This window comes from Opisthocomus hoazin, chromosome 15, assembly GCF_030867145.1.
Source record: "Opisthocomus hoazin isolate bOpiHoa1 chromosome 15, bOpiHoa1.hap1, whole genome shotgun sequence".
NCBI lineage: Eukaryota > Metazoa > Chordata > Aves > Opisthocomiformes > Opisthocomidae > Opisthocomus > Opisthocomus hoazin.
The window spans coordinates 25,238,258-25,263,687 of record NC_134428.1 but is presented as its reverse complement, the minus strand read 5'-3'; the positions used below and the strand labels follow the sequence as shown (position 1 = coordinate 25,263,687).

Genomic DNA, 25,430 nt, shown 5'->3' with positions numbered 1-25,430 from the left:
CTGAGGGTGACGGAGCCCTGGCCCAGGCTGCCCAGGGAGGCTGTGGAGCCTCCTTCTCTGGAGATATTCCAGCCCTGCCTGGACAAGGTCCTGTGCAGCCTGCTCTGGGTGACCCTGCTTGGGCAGGGGGCTGGGCTGGGTGACCCACAGGGGTCCCTTCCAACCCCTACCATTCGGTGATTCTGTGATTCTGTGGCTGCCCGGGGGCTCGGGGGGCTGCCCGGGGGCTCGGCCCCAGCTCGCCGTGCCCCGGGCACAAAGCCAAGGCTTTCCCCAGGCCGCGAAGCCAGGGCTGCTCAAGGCTCAAAGCGCTAAACACGGAGGGTCCCTGCTGCCACAAGGTGGTCCCCGGCCCCTCGCGCGCCAGGCGAGCCGTCCCCGGGGTGGAAGCACGCGCCACGGCCAACGGCGCTGAGGCAACGCGAGCAGGGGAGCTGCGCCTTCGCCGTCAGCCCAGGGGACAGGGAACCGTGTCCCGGGTGGGACAGGGCAGATCTACCTTCTGCTGAAGATCCAAGTCCTGAGCTCAACTCGCCCACCAAAACCCCGGGTGCTGCTGGTGCTGCGCCCGAGGCACCGGGACACCCCGCAAGGCGCAGGGGCCGGCAGCCCCGGGCTCTGCACCAGCGCGATGCTCATCCAGACGCCGTCCCCAGCCAGTGACAACCAGCTGCCGGTGCCACCTGCCAGGGACCGTGCCAGGGACATCATGCCAGGAGCTGCAGAGGAAGAAAAACACTCTGCACGTCCCCGTTGGCCCTGGAGCTCCGGATCTCGGCACAGGCGCCAGCAGCCCTAGCAAGGGTTGAGGACGCTCGGTGTGATGGATGGTGACAAGGGACGAGGACACCGGGAGCTTCGCGTTAAAAACAGCCCCATGGCTCCACCAGCACCTCCAGCTCGGAGGAGAGTGTGCCCCGTGGGGCGGCCATGCCTGGGGATGCAGCCACGGCCCCAGAGTGGCCATGCTCCGCAGTGACCGGCCATGGCGAGCGGGAGGGAGGGACAACAGGGCCCCAGCCCGAGCCAGAGAGACCACTGAGCATCTGCCGAGCCGCCGAGAAAGCTGAGGCTCTGGTGCATCACCCCATGCCTCGACCTCCACTGCAGGAGCTTAATTAAAAGCAAAGCTGGCAGCAGCAGGATTCACACTAATTACGACTGACCTACATTTTAGGGGGGGGGGGGGAATGCTTAAATCTAATTAAAGTCTGCGCGTGGACCCAGGTGCTGCTGGACCAGGCTGGGGAAAAAATCTGGATTCCCGGGGGTTTGGGTGTGGACGGAGCAGCGTTCCCAGGGCGAGCGCTTGCAGAGATGCTCCCGCAGGCAGGAGACGCAGCCAGGGCTGCCCGGAGCAGCGGCCCCTGCCCGCAGCCCTGCCCGCAGCCCTGCCCGCAGCCCTGCCCGCACACCCGGCGGCTGCCAGGCGCGGGCGAAGCAGCCCGGCAGAAGGTGGGAGGAGCGGGGTGGGCAAAGGCAGGGGCTGCTGCCAGCAACGCAACGGCTCCCGCCGGTGCCGCGTCAACCAGATGCCCAAGCTCCCCCCACCCCACAGCTAACAGACTTCCCAGCTTCCAATTATTATTATTATTTTCCAAGCAGCTCAATTCCCCGCTCGCAGCCCCTCAAAGGCACAGCTGAGGGGTTTAATGGCTTCATGAGCACCCAAAGACATAAAGCGACGTGTGCCAACGCCCCGGCACACGAAACGCGCGGCCAGGCCCGGTGGCGGTGGCAGGGGCGGTGTCGCTCGGGGTTTGTGCTCGGTCTCCCGCAGCTCCACGCAATAACGGGAACCCTCGCAGCAGCCCACCCGCCACGCGAGAGCGGGCAGGAGAGCCGAGCCCGCAGCGCAGCTCCGCTGTCGCCCTTCGCAATTTCAGTTTTTATGCGTCCTTTTTCCCGGGGCATTGACAATATTATTAAAATGCTTTCTAGCGGGGGCTGCAGTGGAATGCCTGGAGTGCCTTTGTGGGAGGAACGTGACGCTCCTAAGCTAAATAATCCTCAGGACATCGGATAAATACAGTCAGAACCGTGCAGATGCAGGAAAAATTAAATTACCAAGTGCAGATGGTCCTCAATTAAGAGCAGCGTTAGCAGCACACCGACAGCCCCAGCACGATCCCACCCCGGCGACCGCGTGAGAGCGGCCATTCGGAGGCGGAGGAGGGAGGAAAACAGAGCCCGTGGCCGGGTGAAGCCCCGCTGCTCCCCGAAACGCGCACCCCACGACGGACGATGCTCCCAGCCATGCCAAGGCGCGCCCTGCGCTGCTCTTGGATCCGCTGCGGTTTGGGTAACGCCGCTCCCCGGGGTCCCCACGGTGCCGGTGAACCACAGCGGGAGTGACCGGGACATCCCAGCCCGTCTGCGGGCACCGAGCCCACGCCGGCGGGGGCTGCAGCGTAACCCAGGGTCAGCATCCGCACGACAACCCGGCCGCTCGCCCGCTTCTCCACGCATTGGCTCATTAATTACAGCCCGAAAAATTAAATCAGCTACGTGGATTAACGCAGCTCACGGCGAATGTGACAAACAGCAAGCTGCTCGCTGACACCAGCCGGGCTCCAGCCAGGGGAGCCCCTCGCCCTGGCTCCCCGGTGCCTCTGACGGGTGCTGCCTCAAGCGATGCTGCCCAGGAGCACCCACTGACACCCACCCACCCAAGCATGCCCCGGCACGGGTGGGCACTGTGAGGCACAGCGCGTCCCGGCAGAGGGGATGGGCAGCGTTTGGGGACCGGCTGAGGGGCCCAGGAGCACCCACCCACCCACCCACCCAAGCATGCCCCGGCACGGGCGGGCACTGTGAGGCACAGCGCGTCCCGGCAGAGGGGATGGGCAGCGTTTGGGGACCGGCTGAGGGGCCCAGGAGCACCCACCCACCCACCCACCCAAGCATGCCCTGGCTGAGGGACCCCGGTGTGCCCAGCTTGTGCCTCCCTCCTCCCCAAAGCACCAGGGCTGTTGCCCGGAGAGGGGGAGAGGAGAGAAACCCAGGGGCTGCGGGGTCCTGGCAGGGACCGAGGGCACCCATCCCCATCCCAGCTGTGCCAGTGCCTCTGCTGCGGTGGGCTCGTCCCCGGAGCTGGCAGGGTCTGGCCCCCAGCCACCCCCATCTCCACCGTTATGACGGAAACGAAAAATAAAAATCCCCAAATGTCATTATAGCGCGCTTCGGCGGCAGCCCCCGCCGGGGTCCTGCAGCGAGGGGAGAGAACGGCGTTCGTGGGTACACACCAAACCCCAGCGACGGCGGCGGGGGCACCGGCTGCGGTAATTAGCGGCAGGATCGGCTCTGCCGTGGGCGCAGGACTGACAGCGCAGCCACCCAGCAAGCCCCAGCAGGGCTGCGGCACCAGGTCCGGGGAGCGGGCGAGAGATCGGGGCATCCTCTGTTTCCAGGAAGCCAGGAGGAAAACAGCAGCACGGCAGGGGGGAGCTGGCTGAGGGGGTGCTGGGGGACCCCCGCCCCGTGCCAAGGCAGGACCCAGAGCCAAATTCCCGCTCGGCAAAGCCAAGCACAGACGCTCCCGTGCACGGGAGGAGCTGGGATGCCACAGACAAATAACCACCTCCAAAAGTGGCTGTAAAAATAGAGTAAGGATCGATATGGGAATCTGCCCAAAACAGCAGGACACTGCATTAAATTTGCTCATTAAAACCCCCAAGTTTTCCCACAGGCGCGTGTGCCGCTGCCAGCGAGCTGGTGCTGGCGGCTCAGCACCTTCTGCAGCCGCAGCAGCGGCTCCAGGGACAGCCCGGCCCTCGGCCACGGCTCCAAGAGCAGCCCCCCCTTTGCCCCCTCTCTACAAGCAGCTCTCCAAAACCTTGGCCCCTTAAAATTAAAGCAGCCAAACTGGGTGATTCTGGAGACTGAAAATGAGAAAATTTCATTTTCATTTGAGAAAATGAGAAAAAAACCACCCAAAAAGCCAAACTGGCCAACACAAACTGGGGGTGCCCAACCCGGGTATCACTGGGACATGGCAGCGGGGTCTGGCTCGGGGTCCAGACCACCCGAGCAGGCTCCGGGTGAGGAGCTGGAGCTTCCCCAACCCTCCAGCTCCGCATCACTGACAGCCCGTGCGCGGCCCTGGCAGGGCACGGCGAGCGCGGCCGCGGCGGCTCTGCCCGCGGGGTCCAGCCCGATGCCACCGGGGACCCCGAGCGCGGCTCTGCCCGAGGCTGGCGCAGCGGACCCGGCCTGGAGGAAAACACCGTCCGGGGCTTTTGCTGGTGCAACTGCCCCAGCAGCAGCTGGGTTTAAAACCTCCCACAATTTCTGCTGGTGGTGACGAAGGGGGAGAGAGCGGGAGGCTGATATTCCGCGAGGATCCGCACTTCCGAAACCAAGCTCTGCTCACCGAGGTGACCGGTAACCAGGAACAAACATTCCAGTTTCACAGCCAGGGCGAGCAGTGACTTATCAGACGGCAGAGCAGCGCCGAGCTCCCGTCTCGACAGCCCTCAAGCTGTCCAAGCACGCCACGCGGGGCTGCTCTGCCCATCACCGGTGCCCGGGGCAGCACCGGTGTCCCTCCACGGCACGCGGCCAGCGCGTCCGGCACAGCACCGCGACGGAGAACGCAGCCAGCCAGCCCCGGCTTTGGGACAAGAAACGTGTCAGAAGCGCGTTCCCCGCGAGAGAGGGGAGGGAAGAGCCCGACGCCTGCGGGAAGCGGCTGGGGACAGGGACAGTGGGGCAGGGACCGGACGCCGGGCTGTGCCGTGGCGTGGCCGGGCATGGTCCCGCTCCAGCCGCGCTGAGTCCCGCTGGAGGGTGGCCCAGGCACTGGGAAACATCTCCGATGATCCTCCTCCTCCTCCTCAGCCCTGCCATCACCGGCGATGGGCCCCAGCCGCCCCGGCACGCGTCCCGGGGGAGACCCCCACCACGGTTCCCTGCGCCTCGTCCCGTCAATCTTCTGCCCGAGAGAAAACCCGGCCGTTCACCTTCCAGGGCAGGTGACTAATTTCCTCGGCAGCACGGTGCATTCACACTCTGCAGCTGAAAATAGAAACTTCTGCCTTGGTTTCCCCCCCCTCCCCGGCCTTGCACACTCCTGCCTGCAGCAGAGACGCTCCAGAGCCAGCCGCCCATCCCCGGTGCCAAGATCCTTTCAGGAACGACAACGCTCGCTGCTCAGTTCCACGGCAGAACCCGCCAAGAGCAGATCAACACGGCACCTCGCAGCAGACAGCGCTTCTGCTCCGCTCCGCTGCTGGAGCCGGCCCTGCGTCCCCTCCACCCGCATCCCTCGAGGGGTCACCCCACCGCGTCCCCTGACCCCCAGGTCACAGAATCCCAGCATGGTGGGGGTTGGCAGGGCCCTCTGTGGGTCACCCAGCCCAACCCCCTGCCCAAGCAGGGTCACCCACAGCAGGCTGCACAGGACCTCATCTAGGTGGGCTTTGAATATCTCCAGAGAAGGAGACTTCACAACCTCTCTGGGCAGCCTGGGCCAGGGCTCCGTCACCCTCAGAGGGAAGAAGTTCTTCCTCGGGTTCAGCTGGAGCTTCCTCTGCTTCAGTTTGTGCTCGTTGCCCCTTGTCCTGTCGCTGGGCACCACTGGAAAGAGTCTGGCCCCGTCCTCCTGACACCCACCCTGCAGATATTTAGAGGCATTTCGAAGGTCCCCTCTCAGCCTTCTCTTCTCCAGGCTGAACAAGCCCAGCTCCCTCAGCCTCTCCTCGTAGGAGAGATGCTCCAGTCCCCTCCTCATCCTCGTAGCCCTGCGCTGGACTCTCTCCAGTAGCTCCTCATCTTTCTGGAACTGGGGAGCCCAGCACTGGACCCAGCACTGCAGATGGGGCCTCCCCAGGGCAGAGCAGAGGGGGAGGAGAACCTCCCTCGCCGGGGCACAGCCCGCTCCCAAGACGGAGAAGATGCCAGCCCTGCCGTACAGCAGTGACCCCAAGCCGTGGTCTGCAGGCGGGCACGGACCCCCTGCGAGCCCTGCAGAGCCCCTTCCCCGCACCCTGCAGCCCCCGGCGAACGCCCCGGGGATGTCTGCAGCCCCAGTCTCGGTCAGGAGCCGTGTACGCTACGTTAAAGCACAATTAACGTCTCCCTGGCCGCCAGCCCTGCAGCAGACAAGAGTCAAGGCTCCTGTTAGAGCAGACACACTGAAGAATTAGTGACTTATCGTCTTCTGTTCACATCAGTCTGCACATAAAAGGTTTTTCTGGCAAGAAGCAGAGAATCCTGTCTTAGGGACAGATTAGGGGTAAGAGGATCTGGTTAAGATCACGTATTTTAAAATAAAGCCACGCTCTGCTTCTCAGCACCGCCTGCAGCAGCCGTGTCCCGCAGCCACCCGGCACCGGTGGAGCAGCACCGGGTCGGTGACGCCTGCCCTCGCCTTCCCGGCTGCTGCACCCGACCAGCAAGGCCACCGGCAAGAGGACGGCTCCTGGGATGAGGCGCAGGCAGACAGGGCTCAGGCCACCGACGCTTTGAAGCCCGACGGGGCTGCTCAGGCTCTCCCAGCAGGCGGGAGACGTGGCCGTGCGACGCCTTCCGCCATCCCCGCCACGTCGGAGCGAGCCTGCGCCCCAGCCCCGCGGGCAGCGGGGGAAACTGGGGTTTCCACCCTTAAACATCCACAGGATAGGATCTGCTACAGCCACCACAGAGCCCAGAGCCACCAAAAAGCCAAAGTCAGCGGGAAGGCTGCAGCCCAGCCCGGCAGCTCCCAGCACGCGGCCGGGTCACAGAATCACAGAATCACAGAATAGTAGGGGTTGGAAGGGACCTCTGTGGGTCACCCAGTCCAACCCCCCTGCCCAAGCAGGGTCACCCACAGCAGGCTGCACAGGATCTTGTCCAGGCGGGTCTTGAATATCTCCAGAGAAGGAGACTCCACAACCTCCCTGGGCAGCCTGGGCCAGGGCTCCGTCACCCTCAGAGGGAAGAAGTTCCTCCTCATGTTCAGACGGAACTTCCTGTGCCTCAGTTTGTGCCCATTGCCCCTTGTCCTGTCACTGGGCACCACTGAAAAGAGCTTGGCCCCATCCTCCTGACCCCCACCCTGCAGATATTTGTAGGCATTTCTAAGGTCCCCTCTCAGCCTTCTCTTCTTCAGGCTGAACAAGCCCAGTTCCCTCAACCTCTCCTCGTAGGGGAGATGCTCCAGTCCCCTCACCATCCTTGTAGCCCTCCGCTGGACTCTCTCCAGTAGCTCTTCATCCTTCTTGAACTGGGGAGCCCAGAACTGTGTCCTGGGAGCGGACGGAGCCCACGGCCGCATCCCTCCTCCCCACCCGGGCACGGTCTGCGGCAGCTCCCCCGCCACTCTGGGCTGCATTACTCACCCCTTCCGTCTCTTTTTTTTTTTTTCCTACTTTGTAATAGAAGAGATATTTTTAAAAATATCCGTGCTTACTTCTAAACCAGGCAGCCTTGGAAACAAAAGGGGCAGAGATGGCTCACGCAGATCCGTGCCAACACTGAGATGAAGTAACGTGGCGCTCCACGTATTTATCTTCATTTTCTTCATCGAGGACACGCCGCGCTGCAGAGCAGAACAGGAATCTCTACAGAGCGTTTATTGCCATATCATTTCTCCTTTACAGCAAACACGGCGGCTGTCGATGCCGCCAGAATGAAAAATGGGTCATCAATTACTGTTATGGGGGGAACTGTTTACTCTGCTGGGGGGGGAGATTAAGCCTTGCATCAGTTTTTATGCCAAAGAAGCCCTGTGTCAGCAGCACTGCTGCACCCAGTGCTCCCATCGCAGCAGCTGGTGGGCGTCGCAGCTGGCCTCATGGCCTTGCACCCGATGCCCACCCTTGCCCAAGCCCTGGTGATGGCAGCCAGCCCCGGGCTGTGCGCCCCGGCCCCACACGCTCCGTCCTCCACGGCCTCCCAGGACGATCCCTGCGGGGACACCCCAGAGACCCCGCGATCTGGACTCAGCCCAGCTGCACCCGGGCGCAAGGTCCCGGGAACCACGCTTCAGCCCCGCAGCAGCCGTCTCATTTCCAGCACAAGACCTGTCCCAGCTCAGGGGGAGGTTACCGGGTTTGCCCCAGCGCAGCCTGGCAGCGGTGGGGCTCACCGAGGGGAAAACCACCGGGAAACACCAGCGAGGGGACCCCAGCCCGGCAGGATGAGCCCCGAGGGGGCTGCGAGCAGCCCTCGGGCACAGCAGGCAAATTAGGAAAAATTAATTTTTCCTGCTGCTACGCTTGGTCCAAACATTTTCCATTTGGCCCATCCCAGTCTGAAGAGTATTATAATTTGGCTTTGGACCCACAAGACCAGGGTTCCGGGCAGCCTCACCTGCCCCCAGCACCATCCTGGCTACAAACCAGAGCTTCCCTGCGGGCAGCGGGGTCACTGTGCCCGGAGGAAGATGCTGCTGCGAAAGGCTCCGGGGTCTCGGGGGCTGCACAGCGTGGATGTGCGACCGGCTGTACCTGCCGCCGCAGCCAGACGCCGGCCGGGCTTCTTCATCTGGGGGGGCTGGCGTCTACAGGGATGGCAGCTCCCCCAAAGCTTCAGAGAAGAATTTGTAATTCAATTAAAAAAAATCTCAGGTCTGAACATCCAGCAGCAAACATCCCAGCAGCACCCGGCAGCCACAGAGCACCTTCTGCAGACGACGCTGCAAACAGCATTAACAAACAGCACTTCTGACCCCTAAAACACCACCAAAAATCCCCCAGGAGCGGTCAGATGAACCTGCAGCTTTGCACCACGCCGGCACAAGCGCGTGCATCCTTCACCCGCCGCCAAGGCACAGCCCCCACAGCCGCGCTCCCGCTCCGCGGCAGACCCCAGCCCGGCGGAACCCTGCAGAGCATCCCGGGAGCAGGGAGCGACTGAACAGCTATCGTGACATTTTCTGCCGTCCCGACGAGCCCGGTGAGACCCTGGGAACAGCACGTGTCGGGTCTCGGCGCCCACGGATGCCCCATCCTGTTGCCTTGGTGGCAGCGGGGGCTGAAGCACGGCGAGCCCCAGCCCCCTCCCCGCAGCGCAGGACCCCTCCTCAGCTCTGTGGTCGCTTTCCTAAGGCCAGGTGAGGTTTCCCGAGGTTTCGCCCCCTCCACGCTGACCACAGTAGCTCTGCTTTGCTGTGGGTGGCAATGCCACCGCAGCCTTGCCTGGCCACTGGCATTTCTGGGGTGCATGAGGAGGAGTGTGGGCAGCAGGGCGAGGGAGGGTCTCCTCCCCCTCTGCTCTGCCCTGGGGAGGCCCCATCTGCAGTGCTGGGTCCAGTGCTGGGCTCCCCAGTTCAAGAAAGATGAGGAGCTACTGGAGAGAGCCCAGCGCAGGGCTACGAGGATGAGGAGGGGACTGGAGCATCTCTGCTACAAGGAGAGGCTGAGGGAGCTGGGCTTGTTCAGCCTGGAGAAGAGAAGGCTGAGAGGGGACCTTAGAAATGCCTCTAAATATCTGCAGGGTGGGGGTCAGGAGGACGGGGCCAGACTCTTCCCAGTGGTGCCCAGCGACAGGACAAGGGGCAACGGGCACAAACTGGAGCAGAGGAAGCTCCAGCTGAACCCGAGGAAGAACTTCTTCCCTCTGAGGGTGACGGAGCCCTGGCCCAGGCTGCCCAGGGAGGCTGTGGAGTCTCCTTCTCTGGAGATATTCCAGCCCCGCCTGGACATGGTGCTGTGCAGCCTGCTCTGGGTGACCCTGCTTGGGCAGGGGGCTGGGCTGGGTGACCCCCAGAGGTCCCTGCCAACCCCTGCCATGCTGGGATCCTGGGATTCTGTGATTCTTTGTGAGAACCGGCACCCATCACCAAAACAAAGGTCCACCTGTAGACTAAAAAACCCGGAGCAACCTTAAAGCCGCGCTGCAAGCACAGCTCGGGCTGAACTCCTGCTCCCCAGCCAACATCGGACGCAGATCTCCAGAGATGAGCACCCAGTGACCGTCACCGCAGGCTCACCACCGCCGACGGACGCGCTGACCCTGCAGCACCCGCAAACAAAAACTGAGCCAAAACCCCCACGCCGTTGCCCTGAATTTTTTTGTGGCACCAGGGACGACCCTTGGCAAGCCCAACCGCGGCCAGGAACTCCGGCTGGGTCCCGGGGAGAGGATTTCCACCTCTGCACCGCGCTGTGGGGCTGAACCCTTGCAGAATCAGCCTCTCCCCACTGCTCTCCCCTCGGCAACGCGCCGGCGATGCCAGACCCCGCGGGACCGCCAGCCGCCGAGCTGCCGGGAGCAAATCGGCCTCACGTGTGCATTATTCAGGAGGGGAAAAAACCACATCTGCCGCGCCTCAACGCTCGCTGGGGAACAAAGCTATTTTAGGCATTGTCAAGCACTTCTCACATTAATTCATGCACATTCGTAAGCGCAGCACGCCGATGTGTTTAAGAAAGCTGGGTTTGAGCTCCGTGGAGCTGCCCGGAGCCACCTCGCCAAGCCGCGACTCACGCCGATGCGCGGGGGCACGATGACGCGCAGCCCCGTCGCAGCGAGACCCGGCTGCCCCAGCTCGGCTCGCCGTGGCTCTCGGAGCTCTGCCAGCACCGCAGCGCCGGCTGGCACCGCTCGTCGATTTTTGTGCACGGCCCACATCACAGAATCACAGAATCCCAGCATGGCAGGGGTCGGCAGGGCCCTCTGTGGGTCCCCCAGCCCAACCCCCTGCCCACGCAGGGTCACCCAGAGCAGGCTGCACAGGACCTTGTCCAGGCGGGGCTGGAATATCTCCAGAGAAGGAGACTCCACAGCCTCCCTGGGCAGCCTGGGCCAGGGCTCCATCACCCTCAGAGGGAAGAAGTTCTTCCTCGGGTTCAGCTGGAGCTTCCTCTGCTCCAGTTTGTGCCCGTTGCCCCTTGTCCTGTCACTGGGCACCACTGGAAAGAGTCTGGCCCCGTCGTCCTGACCCCCCCCCTGCAGATATTTAGAGGCATTTCTAAGGTCCCCTCTCAGCCTTCTCTTCTCCAGGCTGAACAAGCCCAGCTCCCTCAGCCAAAGCTCTGCCCCGTTGCTCTGCCCGGCACGGCACGGCACGCGGGCTCACCCCGGCCAGCCACGTCCCCACCAGCCCGGCAGAGCTGCCAGTCCCTCCGCGAGGCTGGCACCACTCGGGGCTGCGTGGGCTGGCCGGCGCCGCTGCCAAAACCCGCGCCGCGCTCTAAAAATTGACGCCGGGAGTAGCAACAATCCCTCGGCGTTTCTGGCGCGGAGCACGGGGCGATGCCGAAAGCGGGGAGCCCGCGGGGGCTGCGCAGCTGGTGGGGTGGGAGGGCCACGCCGGGGACACGATGCCGTCCCCCCGCTGCCACCACCCCGGAGAAACGGCTGCTTCCCCGCAGCTCCCCAGAGCCAAGCGTGCTCAACACCGGGGGACAAAAAATAACCCGCAAGAAATTAAATCCCGGCCATCTGGCTGCGCGGGAGCGGGAAGAGCTCCCCGCAAACCCCGGGAAGGGGCTGGACCGACCCCGCGCCGCCCGGGGCACCGCATCCCTGCTGCAAGACGGATGCTGACGCCGCGAGGAGCCGTCTCCGACGAGGAGGTCCCCGGACAGAGACCAGCGCAGGGCTACGAGGATGAGGAGGGGACTGGAGCATCTCCCCTACGAGGAGAGGCTGAGGGAGCTGGGCTTGTTCAGCCTGGAGAAGAGAAGGCTGAGAGGGGACCTTAGAAATGCCTCTAAATATCTGCAGGGTGGGGGTCAGGAGGACGGGGCCAGACTCTTTCCAGTGGTGCCCAGCGACAGGACAAGGGGCAACGGGCACAAACTGAAGCAGAGGAAGCTCCAGCTGAACCTGAGGAAGAACTTCTTCCCTCTGAGGGTGCCGGAGCCCTGGCCCAGGCTGCCCAGGGAGGCTGTGGAGTCTCCTTCTCTGGAGATATTCCAGCCCCGCCTGGCCGCGGTGCTGTGCAGCCTGCTCTGGGTGACCCTGCTTGGGCAGGGGGTTGGGCTGGGTGACCCACAGAGGGCCCTGCCAACCCCTGCCATGCTGGGATTCTGTGATTCGCTGCGGACCCCCCAGCAGCAAGGCCGGGCTGAATTATTCACCCAGCCCCGCAGTTGTGTTTTTCTCCGTCACCAGCTGAGGGGAAGCAGCGAGGGACGGAGGCTCTGGTGGGGACCGGCCGCCATCGAAGCAAACCCCGGCAATCTGGACCAAATGCCGCATCGCCGGCCAAGCGGAGGGGCAAGCTCCCAGCCCGCGGGGTCTGCGCTCCCCGGGTGTGCTGGGCTCCCTGGACACCTCCAGCAGCCTCCCCTGCTTGGCTTTGGAGGGGAAAAAAAAAAAGGAATCATTAAGGGGGTTGTTTTGAGGTTGAGAGCAGCCGACACCTGCAGAACCCCCCAGTGGGAACAGGGTCCGGAGCTGGGGCTGGTTCGGCATCGTTACTGGTAACGAGGAGCAGCAGCACTGGCGCTGGGGCAGGACCCCCAGCACACGTCGCCCCGCGGTGCTCGCCAAGAATGGCCAGAACGCCCCAAAACGCCGCGCGTTAACGCCCCGACACGCTGCGGGGGGGAGGGGGGGCGGTTGCTGTGGCGACGCCTGCGCAAGCAAAGCTGGAAAAGCCAAAGCCTCCATCACCCCCGTGCTCCGGGCTTGACGGGGAGGAGGAGAGCACCTTCACCACGTCCGACTCGGGCAGGTTCGGCTGCAGCCGGGCACGGCTCCCTGCCACTCCCCTCCTTTCAATAAATTAAATATAAAAAAAAAAACCTCACCAAATGAAGCCGAGCCTGCCCGGATGCTCGCAGCAGGACCAGCTGCAGTCTCAGAGACGTGCTGCTGGCCTCACAGAATCCCAGAATCCCAGCATGGCAGGGGTTGGCAGGGACCTCTGGGGGTCACCCAGCCCAGCCCCCTGCCCAAGCAGGGTCACCCAGAGCAGGGGGCACAGCACCGCGGCCAGGCGGGTCTTGAATATCTCCAGAGAAGGAGACTCCACAGCCTCCCTGGGCAGCCTGGGCCAGGGCTCCGTCACCCTCAGAGGGAAGAAGTTCTTCCTCGGGTTCAGCTGGAGCTTCCTCTGCTCCAGTTTGTGCCCGTTGCCCCTTGTCCTGTCGCTGGGCACCACTGGAAAGAGTCTGGCCCCGTCCTCCTGACCCCCACCCTGCAGATATTTAGAGACATTTCTAAGGTCCCCTCTCAGCCTTCTCTTCTCCAGGCTGAACAAGCCCAGCTCACGACCCCTCGAAGACGAGCTCTCCCGCTGGCGGGCAGCGCTGCCCGCAGACCCGCTGCGTCTGCCACGCCAACACCGGCCCCGGGCTGAAGCCCCGCCGCATCGCCGGGAGCCCCGAGCCCCGGTGGGCTGCTCCTCACCCTGAGCCAGGGCAGCAGCCATCACCCTTCAAAGCTGAAGGAGCACGAGCTCCCAACACCTATCAGTTATGATGGGGGAGAAGTATTTTTCCTGATGCAGGCATCAAGATGAAATATTTGCTGTTGCTTTCGAGAGCTCCTGTAATCCTTCAACGTGCGGGCTCGGTGCTTAGGCAGGATTAAAAATGCCGTGTGCCCGTTCGACAGAGCTGCAGGGGTTACCCCGCTGCGCCGGGGACCCCTCGCCGGGGAGCGGGGGGGCAGCTCCATCGCTCTCGGACGGAGACCCCCGACCCAGCCCCCTCCCTCTGCTTTCCAAGAAAACCCCATTTCTGCGCAGCCGAGTTCAATATTTCATCACGAATAAAAGATGAAAGTGAAACGAAGCCAAACGTATGCCATTAAATATTCAAACCATTTAGACTTACTCCAGGCCCCTTTAAATGTTTTATCGGCTGTCGCACACCCCCGCACAGACCCCAGCACCACGAGCGGACCCAGCACCACGCCTGGCTCTGCACCGGGGCAGCGGATGCTCCAGCCTGGACCAGAGCCCCTCGGTCCCCCACCCCAGGGCCAGCACCCAGAGAGGTGCAGCCGCACCGCGGCCGTGTGCCCACAGCCTTCCTCCAGCACCGAGCTCCTCCTGGGATGTCATGGGGTGCATCCAGAGGAGCGTGGGCAGCAGGGTGAGGGAGGGTCTCCTTCCCCTCTGCTCTGCCCTGGGGAGGCCCCATCTGCAGTGCTGGGTCCAGTGCTGGGCTCCCCAGTTCCAGAAAGATGAGGAGCTACTGGAGAGAGTCCAGCGGAGGGCTATGAGGATGAGGAGGGGACTGGAGCATCTCTCCTATGAGGAGAGGCTGAGGGAGCTGGGCTTGTTGAGCCTGGAGAAGAGAAGGCTGAGAGGGGACCTTAGAAATGCCTCTAAATATCTGCAGGGTGGGGGTCAGGAGGACGGGGCCAGACTCTTTCCAGTGGTGCTGGTGGGTGCCCGCGGCTCAGGGAGGGGACACTGGAGCGACACCGCTCGTGCCCAGGTCCTGCTTCCCAACCAGGCAACTTGCCTGGAAAAGCCATTAAAGGATTAAGAAGTTAAACCATTCTGGTCAGACCCTACAGGCCCGGGAGCGACCCAGCTCACGCCTTCCACGGGGCTTTGCACCAGGCTGCGGCTGTGCAGGAACTGCATCTTCGGCCACGTCGGTCCCCATCCCCTAACGGGGCTTCGAGCTCCCACACAGCTCTAACGAGGAGGACGCAGAGGCAGAGCACAGTGAGCAACAGCTTTACAACCTCCCTCCTTCCACCAGCAGCTCCCGAGTGTATTTTTGCCGTGCCTGTGCCCTGGCTCTGCAGCTCCCAAGCAGCCGAGACCTCCCGCCCTCCGCCCGAGCTAATTCCACCTTCTGCTCCGACCACCCCAGCCCAGGACAGACCTGGGGACGCCGGCTGCGGGCACGTGCCAGGCAGCCGCCCTGCAGCAGCGAGGCCGCAGGAGCCGGGGAGACAGCAGCATCTCCCCCGACACCCCCCGTCCCCCGCGCCCTCGCCGCATCCGGCTCAGCAGGCAAAATTTCACACCCAGATGGAACAGCCAGCCTGCTCCGGGCGGTATTTCCCAGGCGCTGCGGGGGTGGCAGAGCCGCCGGCGTGCCGAGAGCGGGGCAGGCACCTTCACACCAGCCTGCAAACTGGTGGAGATCTTTCTGAACCCACCCTCTGCGCCTTGATGCCGCTGCAGCTGCTCATTTAAAGAGCTGCTCGAGCACTTATCCACTTTGAAGACATTCACCTTATTTCTTTTTGCCTTTCCCCAAGGCAGGAATCGAGCCCGCTGTCCCCTGGGATTACCACCAGCACTGGGGCGTTTGCGGCTTACTGGCGGGACCGGGGCGCATCGAGGAGGGTTATTATTTTTCAAATGCAAGAGCCAAAGAAACATGAATAAAATACCAGCAGCTGCGAGGAAGCGGGCGCTGCTCGCAGCATCTCTTGGCAACTGAGCCCCTGCGTGCAGACGACGGGCTTCGCCGCCTGCAGAGCTGTGTCCCCCTGCCAGGGAGGAGAGCAGCCGCTGAAAGCAAAGCAGGGCTCGGTTTCTCGGGAAAAATGGCTATTTACTGCCCGGAGAGCCCGTCCTGGGAGCGGGGAGCAGCACCCAGCAGCACCCGCGGGGAAGCCGTCGTCCCGAGCGTCAGACTCGACACCGATCGATAAAATCCCGGCGTGTTCCAGCCCGACCGCGCGAGCTCTCCAGGTCCTGCCTCGCCCGCCGCCGGATTCGGGCAGCGCCTGCTCCTCACGGCACCCGCTCCTCGCCCAGGATCTCATCTGCCCCCCAAAACCAGGCAGACGGGGTGCAAAGCATCACAGGGAAGCTCCTCCGGGCAAATTCAGCCCAGCTTTCCCCGCGGCGAGAAATGCAAGCGTACGGAATCAGCTACTGCCTTCGATTAAAATTCATACGGCAAGAGGAGACGCAGAGCGAGCCGATGGCAGACAAAGAGCTGCTGGAAACGTGCACCCCAGGCAGGCTCGCAGCCACCCCCCGCCATGCCAGCACCCACGCACGGCTCCCACCCGGCCGGAGCGGCGGCATCGGCGTCGCCCCACGGAGCGGCAACGGCCCAGGCGACCCGGGCAGCCCCGAGGTGCCTCTCCCAGGGGACGGCCACCGCGGCTGCAGGGGTGCGGAGCTGGGGCTGTCCCCTCCGCTGCTCCAGCTCACAGCGTCGGGACCAACCTGAACCCACCCGGCCGCCTGCGGCAGCCCCCTGCCCGACCCCGCACCCGTCGCCACGCCGCAGGGCAACGCGTGCCATCAGCTGAGGCTGAGCACGCCGCTCGACACCCAGAGCCCCTTCCCGCCAACGTCCAGGGCTCATTGTGTATAGAAAGACATGCTGGAATTAATTTATTTCCGTTTCTTTCTTCTGGCCTGAGCAGATCCCCTCCCACTTTTTCCAGGCTGATCCATCAGAGAACGAGCCCTGCCAACGCTCCGCGCCAACCGCCGAGACAAAAGCCAGCCCTTGGCTTTCAGACGGCTCCAGGTTGCTCCAACCCTTCCAAGGGAGGCACCACGGCGGAGGCTGCGCTGGAGCATCACCCCAAGGGCAGGGATGTGGGTGCTGATAGCATCACCCCAAGGGCAGGATGAGGGTGCTGAGAGCATCACCCCGAGGGCAGGGATGTGGGTGCTGATAGCATCGCCCCAAGGGCAGGGATGTGGGTGCTGAGAGCATTGCCCTGAGGGCAGGGATGCAGGCACTGGGAGCATCGCCCTGAGGGCAGGGATGCAGGCACCAGGAGCATCACCCCGAGGGCAGGGATGTGGGTGCTAGGAGCATCACCCCGAGGGCAGGGATGCGGGCACCAGGAGCATCACCCCGAGGGCAGGGATGTGGGTGCTAGGAGCATCGCCCTGAGGGCAGGGATGTGGGTGCTGAGAGCATCACCCCGAGGGCAGGGATGCGGGCACCGGGAGCATCACCTCAATGGCAGGGATGCGGGCGCCGGCTGGGGACCCACAGCGCTCAGGGCACCCACACCTCCCTCCCTGGGCGCCCAGACCCACCGACTCCAGACCGTGCCCAGTGCCAGTCCGCACACCCTGCGTGGCCGGGACGCAGCCGCCCAGCTCTCCGGCCAAGCGGAGCTCGCCGAGGGAGGCCGCAGCAGCCGGCAGCTGCCGTTTTGCCGACGGAAGGTGCACACACTCACACACTACAAAAAATAAACAGAGATGCCACAAATCTCTTATGCAAAAAAGCATATTATATACCACGGATTCCACCCCCCCAGCACAGGGCTCTAATCCAGAGTCCTCAGAGATCAGGGTCACAAGTGGCAGCTTTTATTTAAGGGCGCAGCAGCCGTCCCAGCGGGCAGATTAACGGCGGCACGGCCAAGGCTGGAGCAGAGAGCGCGGCCACAACCAGCAGAACCCCTCCTGGGCACACTGGTGCAAACTGGTGGAGGCCAGAGCCTCCAGGGGAAATATTCCCTGCGCCCACTGCCTGCTCGGGAAGCCCAAAGCTGCGGGGCCGGGTCCCTCCTCCTCCTCCCGCAGCCCCTACGCGCGCTGGGTGCCGGGAGGACGCTGCTCGCTCCCTCTCCTCGGGGCAGCCGCGCACCCCGGGGAACACGCGGGCCAGAAACCACTGCTTAGCGCAGAAACCATCTCCCTGCTAACGCACAGAAACTCATTAGCACCTCTTCCCAGGGAGGAAAGGCTCATCTTTCTTTTTTTTTTTTTTTCTTTTATGTTCTTCTCCTTTCAGGTCCAATTAGTACAAAACCCTTCACTCGCCCGACCCTGCAACGCTGGGGACGGAGCGCGGGGCTGCGAGCACCAGTGGGGCAGCCAGCGCCGGGGCAGCCCCTCAAAATCCCAGGATCCCAGCATGGCAGGAGTTGGCAGGGACCTCTGTGGGTCCCCCAGCCCAGCCCCCTGCCCAAGCAGGGTCACCCAGAGCAGGCTGCACAGCACCGCGGCCAGGCGGGGCTGGAATATCTCCAGAGGAGACTCCACAGCCTCCCTGGGCAGCCTGGGCCAGGGCTCCGTCACCCTCAGAGGGAAGAAGTTCTTCCTCGGGTTCAGCTGGAGCTTCCTCTGCTTCAGTTTGTGCCCGTTGCCCCTTGTCCTGTCGCTGGGCACCACTGAACAGAGTCTGGCCCCGTCCTCCTGACCCCCACCCTGCAGATATTTAGAGGCATTTCTAAGGTCCCCTCTCAGCCTTCTCTTCTCCAGGCTGAACAAGCCCAGCTCCCTCAGCCTCTCCTCGTAGGGGAGATGCTCCAGTCCCCTCCTCATCCTCGTAGCCCTCCGCTGGACTCTCTCCAGTAGCTCCTCATCTTTCTTGAACTGGGGAGCCCAGCACTGGACCCAGCACTGCAGATGGGGCCTCCCCAGGGCAGAGCAGAGGGGGAGGAGAACCTCCCTCGCCCTGCTGCCCACACTCCTCCTCATGCACCCCAGGATCCCATTGGCCTTCTTGGCACCCAGGGCACACTGCTGGCTCATGGTCACCCTGTTGTCCCCCAGGACACCCAGGTCCCTCTCCGCAGAGCTGCTCTCCCCAGCTGTCGTCGGGCTCACGCGGCCCTTGGGCTCCCTGGCTCTCAAGGTGTTCCTCCCGTTCGGTAGCTGTTACAACGCGACAGAAGCACCCTTGGCTGCACAGCTTTGGTTTCTGCGGAGCTTTCTGCTGCCTTCCCAGAATTACAGCACAAGGCAGCTCCTCCAGCAACACCAAGAAAAATGGGATTCGCACCCCGGGCGACAAACCTGCTCTTTTCCAGGAAACCCTTCTGCCCGAAGCTCCCAGCGTAGGGCGTTGGAGAAGCTCGCACGCCCTGCCCAGAGAACCACCCTGCCCGCCCCGGCCGGCCACCAGCATCTCCGAGCTCACTTCCAACCTCCCGGGCTCCGCAGGGAGAGACCCGGCCCCACCACTACCCCCCACCAAGCAGAGGGATCTGCCGAGACCCCCCAGCCCCAGGGAAGAGGAGGAGGAAGACCTCGTGCCATGGCTCACGGGAGGGAATAATTAAGCCTCTCGTTATCTAGCGATGGCTGGAAACCCCGAAGGCGACGGCTGGAAACCCCGAAGGCGACGGCTGGAAACCCCGAAGGCGACGGCTGGAAACCCCGAAGGCGACGGCTGGAAACCCCGAAGGCGACGCTTGCGACGGAGACCCCGGAGGCAGCGCAGGGTTTGCCCCCCGGGAAGCTTTCCCCTCCGTGGGAAGCAGCACAGCGACTCGGCGAGAGGCTTCTGCCGCTCTGAGCGAGCCCCCCCGCTCAGCCGAAGCCCCCGCCGGGAGCAGGACCCTCGCCCCGGGGCTCTGTCTCGCCTTAGGGGTGCCCATGGAGAGGGTGGGGGGCTCACCCCAGCAGCGCACCCCCAGCCAAACCCTCCGCTCGGCACCCTGGACGCACCAGCACTGCCCCGGCTGAACTGGGAGCACTGGTGTGCTCGAGGGGCTAAAGATGCCCCCCCCAAACCCCATTTTCAAAGGCAGGAGAGCCGGAGGACTCGGCCTCCCCAAAGCCAGACCCTAACAGGTGCCATCCTGCTGCATTTTTTCATGCGATGATCATCTTTATTTCCCTAGCGTGAGCGGTTTATTTTCCAAATATATTTAGATCAGCATCCTTCTTTGTTTCAGAGCGGATGATACACAAACACCACGCGAGAGGTTCGCCCTAACATAAAACAGCAGGAGGGAAAAAACCTAGGGGGCCATTAGGAATTGTAACGCCAGATTAATTTTAAACAGATTTCTATTAATTTGCATTCGCCCAGGCCTACACAGCCCATCAGCCGTAGCTGTGCGTGCATCCACTGGTTTGACACCCTCGGAAACAAGCGGCTCGTCCTGGAGCCCACTGGGACCAGTGGAGGGACTGGGAGAGGCGGCGAGCGGCTGGGTGGGCGTGGGGGCTGCCCCCCGACGCGGCTCCATCCCACCCCGGGCGCTTCGCAGACCCCAGCCGGCGCCACGAGGAGCGGAGGCAATCCCGAAAACAACAGCAGGAGCCGGGCAGCCCCGTCCCCACGATGTCCCCAGCCTGTCCCCCGGCTCCCAGCCCCTCCCCGCGGTCCCCACGCGCCGAAGTAACGCCCTGCGCTTGCTCAACGCAGCGAACGCAGCAAAACCCCAGCGCCCGCCTTCCCCAACCCTCGCCGACCGCGGCCGCGGCCACCGCGCCAGAAAACCCGACGCCGAGCACTGGGACGGCCGAGAAAAGGCGCTGCGATGGGACACTTCTCTTGTCACATCCACGCAAATTAAAACCCACGCGCGCTCTCGCAGCGGAAGCCTCCAGCGGTGCCAGCCCGGAGCTTCGTCCGCGTCGTGACGCCCACAGTCACAGGATTATCCTCCTGGAAACGGAGGTGTACGGCCAAAAATCTATTCCCATGTCCCCCCCCCCAGACGAGGAGTGCCTGATGAAGATGGCAATAACGAGTTTTAGGGCATCCACGTGACCTTCCCCGCTGTCTGCTCTGCCCGCTTCAAACCAGCGGGGCCCCCGCAGCTCTGCTCCAGGAGTGAACGAACCCCGATTCGATCGCTGCCCGGTGGCGGCCGTTTCAGCGCTCGAATCAATGAGGCACAGGGACCTCACGGCCGCCCTGGGTATCAATCGTTGCCATCGGAAACAAAGCGCTTTTCCTCTGAAGAACACCCGAAACGCCGTGTGGTCACCTCCGGGTAAAACTACGGGCTCCAGCTGACCAAGCTCACCGAGCCGCGGCGTCGCCCCGCGCTGGCAGCCTGTCTGCAGGCAGGAACATCGCTTTGTGCCCGACGGCTTTCCGAGCGTCCCTCCGCTCCTCCACTCGTCACCCCACCAGCAAGCTCTTACTCACAGCCTGGAGAAACAGCCGGGGACGAGTGACACCCGCCACCCAGAAACCCTCCAAGGACCAGGGAGACCCGAGACCCCGCTGGGAACTGGGGTCGGGAGGGTGCGACGCTGGTGTGTGGCATCACCGCCAGCTCCTCGCCGCACCCACCCATCCCCACCATGGTGCCAAAATCGAGCAGAAAGCCACCGCACAGCGAGACGACGATGCCCCAACAGCGGGGTGAGGAGAGCGCGGCCACGGGGCACGTCCCCGGTGCTGAGGGCTGAGCCTGCCTGGGAGCCCGTGGCACCGGTCAGACATCTCGGGGGTCGGCGAGCTCGTGGTTTGGGGGAAGCAGACAGTGGGGAGCTGGGGAGGAGCGGGGAGCAGCCGACCCTCACAGAATCACAGAATCACAGAATATTAGGGGTTGGAAGGGACCATTGTGGGTCCCCCAGTCCAACCCCCTGCCCAAGCAGGGTCACCCAGAGCAGGGGGCACAGCACCGCGGCCAGGCGGGGCTGGAATATCTCCAGAGAAGGAGACTCCACAGCCTCCCTGGGCAGCCTGGGCCAGGGCTCCGTCACCCTCAGAGGGAAGAAGTTCTTCCTCATCTTCAGATGGGCCACCGACCCACGCCAGGCATGCTGCCGGCTGCTGCTTCCGTGCCAAACGCTCAGCGGAGGCACCGCGGCCGCGGCAGCACCCGTCACCGGCCCGAGTCCTCCTCACAGGGATGACCCCCGGGACCCGGAGCCGAGCACGCGCTCCCCGTCCGCGTGCAAAGCGGTCACCAAGAGGCTGCTGCGCTGCCATCGGAGTCGCTCGGCCCCGAGGGGCCCCGGCTGGAGCTGAGGGTCGGGAGGATGAGGTCCAAGCCCTCGGAGCGATGTTTTGCCAGAAGCCACCACTCACCTGGCAGAGCCTGCGCCAGCGGCCGAGGAGCCCGGCCGGGGCCGGAGCACCCCCGGGCACTTACCCTGAAGTCGATTCCAACGGTGGAAATGAAGCTGCCGGCGAGGAAAGCGCCGTCCTTGAACCGCACCAGCAGGCAGGTTTTGCCGACCCCCGAGTCGCCCACCAGCATCACCTGCACGGGAGGGGGGGGGGGGGTTAGACACTGGGGAGAACACCCCACCGCAGCCGTCTCCACCCCAGAACCCCCATCCCAGCAGCAGACCCCACATCCTTGAGAGGAGAAAAGCACGTCCAGGAGCGACGTCCTCGGACCCAGGTGAGGGTGGGGGCGAGAAGGGGGGGGACCCGCAGCGGGATTATCCCCCACCCTGCACCATGCGTGTTGCTGAGCACGGGCCGGACTCGAGACACCTTCCCCAGCCCCACAGGGGCACAGACACCCCTCAAAAACCGAGGGGTGCTGCCGAGGCAGGATGCGACCCGACGGCTGCAGGACCCCGCTGCCCCCGGTGCGCCCGCACCCTGCGTGGGGCTTTCTGGGAGGGGGCACGGCTGCCCACGGGGATGCTTCAGGGGGGGCCCCGACCACGAGCACCATCTCCAGGGGTGCTCTCTGCCCGTTGCGAGCAAACTCCTCCAGTGGGACCCGCAGAGCCTCGGCTACCCTCCCAGTCCTCAGCGGGTGCCGAGGGAGCAGCTCCCATCCCATCTGCCTCAGTTTCCCCACCCGGCAGCATCCTGGGGTGCAGACGGGGCAGGCACCCACCCTGCCACACAGCAGGGCTGAAGCTGCTCCCAAACCCAGCTCCCCGAAGCCTCTACTCAAGCCACAACCCCTCCGAGCCCCCCAGCACCCCGGGGGCCGCTGACCCCGCTCCGAGACACCCCGGACCACGCAGCCGAGCTGCGTTCGCGGCTCCTGCACCCGCGCCGGTTCGCAGGGCTTCACGCCGACGTGGCGGGGTGTCCTCTCTCCCGAAAGCGCTGCCACCGGCCTTCCGCCAGCCAGCGGCCCGTGACCGAACGCAAATGGCTGCCGGGCGGCACCGCGCCGGGTCACGGCGAACCCGGGCGGGAGCCAGACGCTGCCACCACCGCTCTGCAGCTCGGCCCCCCGCGCGGTGCCGGTCACTTGTGCTGGGGCAGGGGGGCACGGCTGCGGAGGGGAGCGGGCGGCTGGGGTCCGGCCACGGTGCTCCATCGCCCACGGCGCGCAGCCCCGCGCCACGCACCGAGCTCCGGCACCACAGGGTTAGGGGACCCAGCGAGCCCACGGGTTTACCCGTGCAAAGCCAAGTGAAGGGGGGGGAAAAAAAAGGCATTTTTAGTACAAAGCAGTAGTATTGATTTTTTCTGAAACTTTCCAGACCTCTGCTCTAGAGCGGGGCGACCTTCGCAGCCGGCTTCGCCGCTGAAGCCTCAGCCGGCGCACGCGGCAGCACCCGCGGCCGGGCTCACGCCAAGCGCTCGGCGCCCACGATCCGGCCCCGCGCCGGGGACACGCGTGTGGGCATTGCCTCCGGCCGAGCTCGGGAGCCTCAGCAGAGGGGGAAGGCGAAGAGAAAGTTTAATAAAGGAGGTTTTTACTGAATATGAAGTGATTTCTCTCTGCCGCTGGCTCACAGAGCGCTCAGAGGCTTTGGCTACCGGGCGCGATTGGGCTCACCCGAGCCCTCGCTGGGCGCATCGCCGTGCCGCGGGGGCAAGCCCCAGCCCGGGCAGCGAGATGCGAGCTCAAGGCGCCGAGGACCAGCACCCAGACGGAGGTGGCTCCATTTTAGGGAGGCTGTCGAACCGCTCCTGCCGCTGCGCCAGGACCCACCGCCTCCCAAAGCGCCCGGCGTCCCTTCTCGAACCCCCCTCACCTCCGCGGACCTGATCGCACCGACGCGCCGGCCACGGCGCCGAGCTCGCCGACACCGCGCCGAGGTCCCACTTGCCACGGCGAACATCATCTCCTCCAAGCTTAAATCCCCCCCTAGATGGGTTACAAAGACCCAAAGCCGCAGCCTCGGCCAAAACCACTCCGAGCCGCGCTCGCGTGATGGAAGAAGAGGAGGGAGGAGGGATGCAAATCGGTTCGATCCGTGCGACTCGCTCGCCAGAAGCCGAAGCGGGCGAGAAGGAACCATCCAAAACCCTGCAAAGAATCCATCCGAGGTCGGGAAGGACCTCGAGGTCCGACCGTAAGCTCAAGCCGGAGACAACCGCGACGGCGGCGGATTCCACGCGCCCGGTGGAATATTGTCACCCGGCTCCGGAACCGCAATTTTTTACGTCGTTAGAGAGGAACCGGGAGGTGACAAGAACTCATCGGAGATGGAAGGTTTGGCACCACTTGACCAAGTTACGCTGGGGGTGACGCGGGAGCTCGGTTGGGGGGTCTCCGGCGGCGGTCCCCGCCGCCGGAGACCCCCCAACCGAGCTCCCGCGTCACCCCCAGCGTCGGGATGCTGGGTTTCGGAGGGAGGGATGCCCACCCGGTCCCCGGGAACTTCTCCGGTGGCCTCAGCACCCGACCCCCGCAACCCAACGGACCCCCCCCCCCCCCATTCCCGCATCCGACCCCGCACCTTGAAAGCCAGATCGTAGAACTCGCCGCTGCTGCTCAGCGAGGGCCGCCCCGCCGCAGCCCCGTCGTTGCGGGGTAGCTCGGGAGCGGAGCCCCGGGGAACGAGGGGGGCAGCGGGGGGGGCACGGCCGGAGCCCCGGGAGGGGGGGGGCAGCGCGGCGGTGGGCGCGGAGCCGCCGCCCTTGCTGCGAGCCGCTTTCTTCCGCGACATACCGGGCCGGGAGGGAAACCGGAGGGGGGGGGGGGTAACGGGGATGGGGGGGGGGTTACGGGCTGTACCGACCCCCCCCGACCCCGCCCCTCCGCCAATGGCAGCGCCGCGGGGGCGGGGCCGCTCCGCCCCCGGTAACCGGGGGCACGTGCGCACGCACCGGTGCGGGGGGGGTGGGGGTTTGTGGGGGGGGGGGTGCAGAGGGTGACACCTCACAGGTGCCCACGGTGGGGGGGGGTAGACCCCCCGGAGCCCGTCCATCTCGCCCCCCCCCCCCCCCGCCCCCCCGCAGCCGGGGGGCTCCGAGGTACCGGGGCGGGGGGGGGGGGGGGGTCCGTCGGCGCGGCCGCGGGACAGAACCGCAGAATCATGAAGGGTGGAAAAGAGCTCTGAGATCATCAGGTCCAGCCGTCACCCCCACCCCCCCACCCTGCTAAACCACCTCCCGCAGTGCCACGTCCACGCGGCTTTTGGACCCCTCCAGGGATGGGGACACCCCCCACCACACGCGGCTTTAGGGATGGGGACACCTCCCACCACCCTGGGCAGCCTGGGCCAACACCTGACCGCTCTGCCAGTGAAGAAATTTTCCCGAATATCCAATCTGATGCCGTGAAAAGCCAGAATTGGGATTCCCAGAATTGGAATTCTGGGGTGCATGAGGAGGAGTGTGGGCAGCAGGGCGAGGGAGGTTCTCCACCCCCTCTGCTCTGCCCTGGGGAGGCCCCATCTGCAGTGCTGTGTCCAGTGCTGGGCTCCCCAGTTCAAGAAAGATGAGGAGCTACTGGAGAGAGTCCAGCGGAGGGCTACGAGGATGAGGAGGGGACTGGAGCATCTCTGCTATGAGGAGAGGCTGAGGGAGCTGGGCTTGTTCAGCCTGGAGAAGAGAAGGTTGAGAGGGGACCTTAGAAATGCCTCTAAATATCTGCAGGGTGGGGGTCAGGAGGATGGGGCCAGACTCTGTTCAGTGGTGCCCAGCGACAGGACAAGGGGCAACGGGCACAAACTGAAGCAGAGGAAGCTCCAGCTGAACCCGAGGAAGAACTTCTTCCCTCTGAGGGTGATGGAGCTCTGGCCCAGG

The 25,430-nt window shown here is 64.4% G+C and overlaps 1 protein-coding gene across 3 annotated transcripts in view; it reads right to left on the bottom strand.

Moving 5' to 3' along the window:
- RAB26 (RAB26, member RAS oncogene family) overlaps positions 1-24,357 on the bottom strand; it is a 36,427-nt gene extending 12,070 nt beyond the window's left edge. Inside the window, exons 1-2 of one of the 3 annotated variants that reach the window (XM_075436856.1) lie at positions 24,140-24,357; positions 21,628-21,738 (exon numbers count right to left, since the gene is read on the bottom strand). In XM_075436856.1, coding sequence (XP_075292971.1) covers positions 21,628-21,738; positions 24,140-24,349 — 321 coding nt within the window. In that variant the 5' untranslated portion in view covers positions 24,350-24,357. Of the gene's footprint in view, positions 1-21,627; positions 21,739-21,828; positions 21,897-23,431; positions 23,482-24,139 lie in introns of those variants that run through there. The other 2 variants (XM_075436857.1, XM_075436858.1) reach the window with 2 other exon arrangements.
- Positions 24,358-25,430: the final 1,073 nt, after the last annotated feature.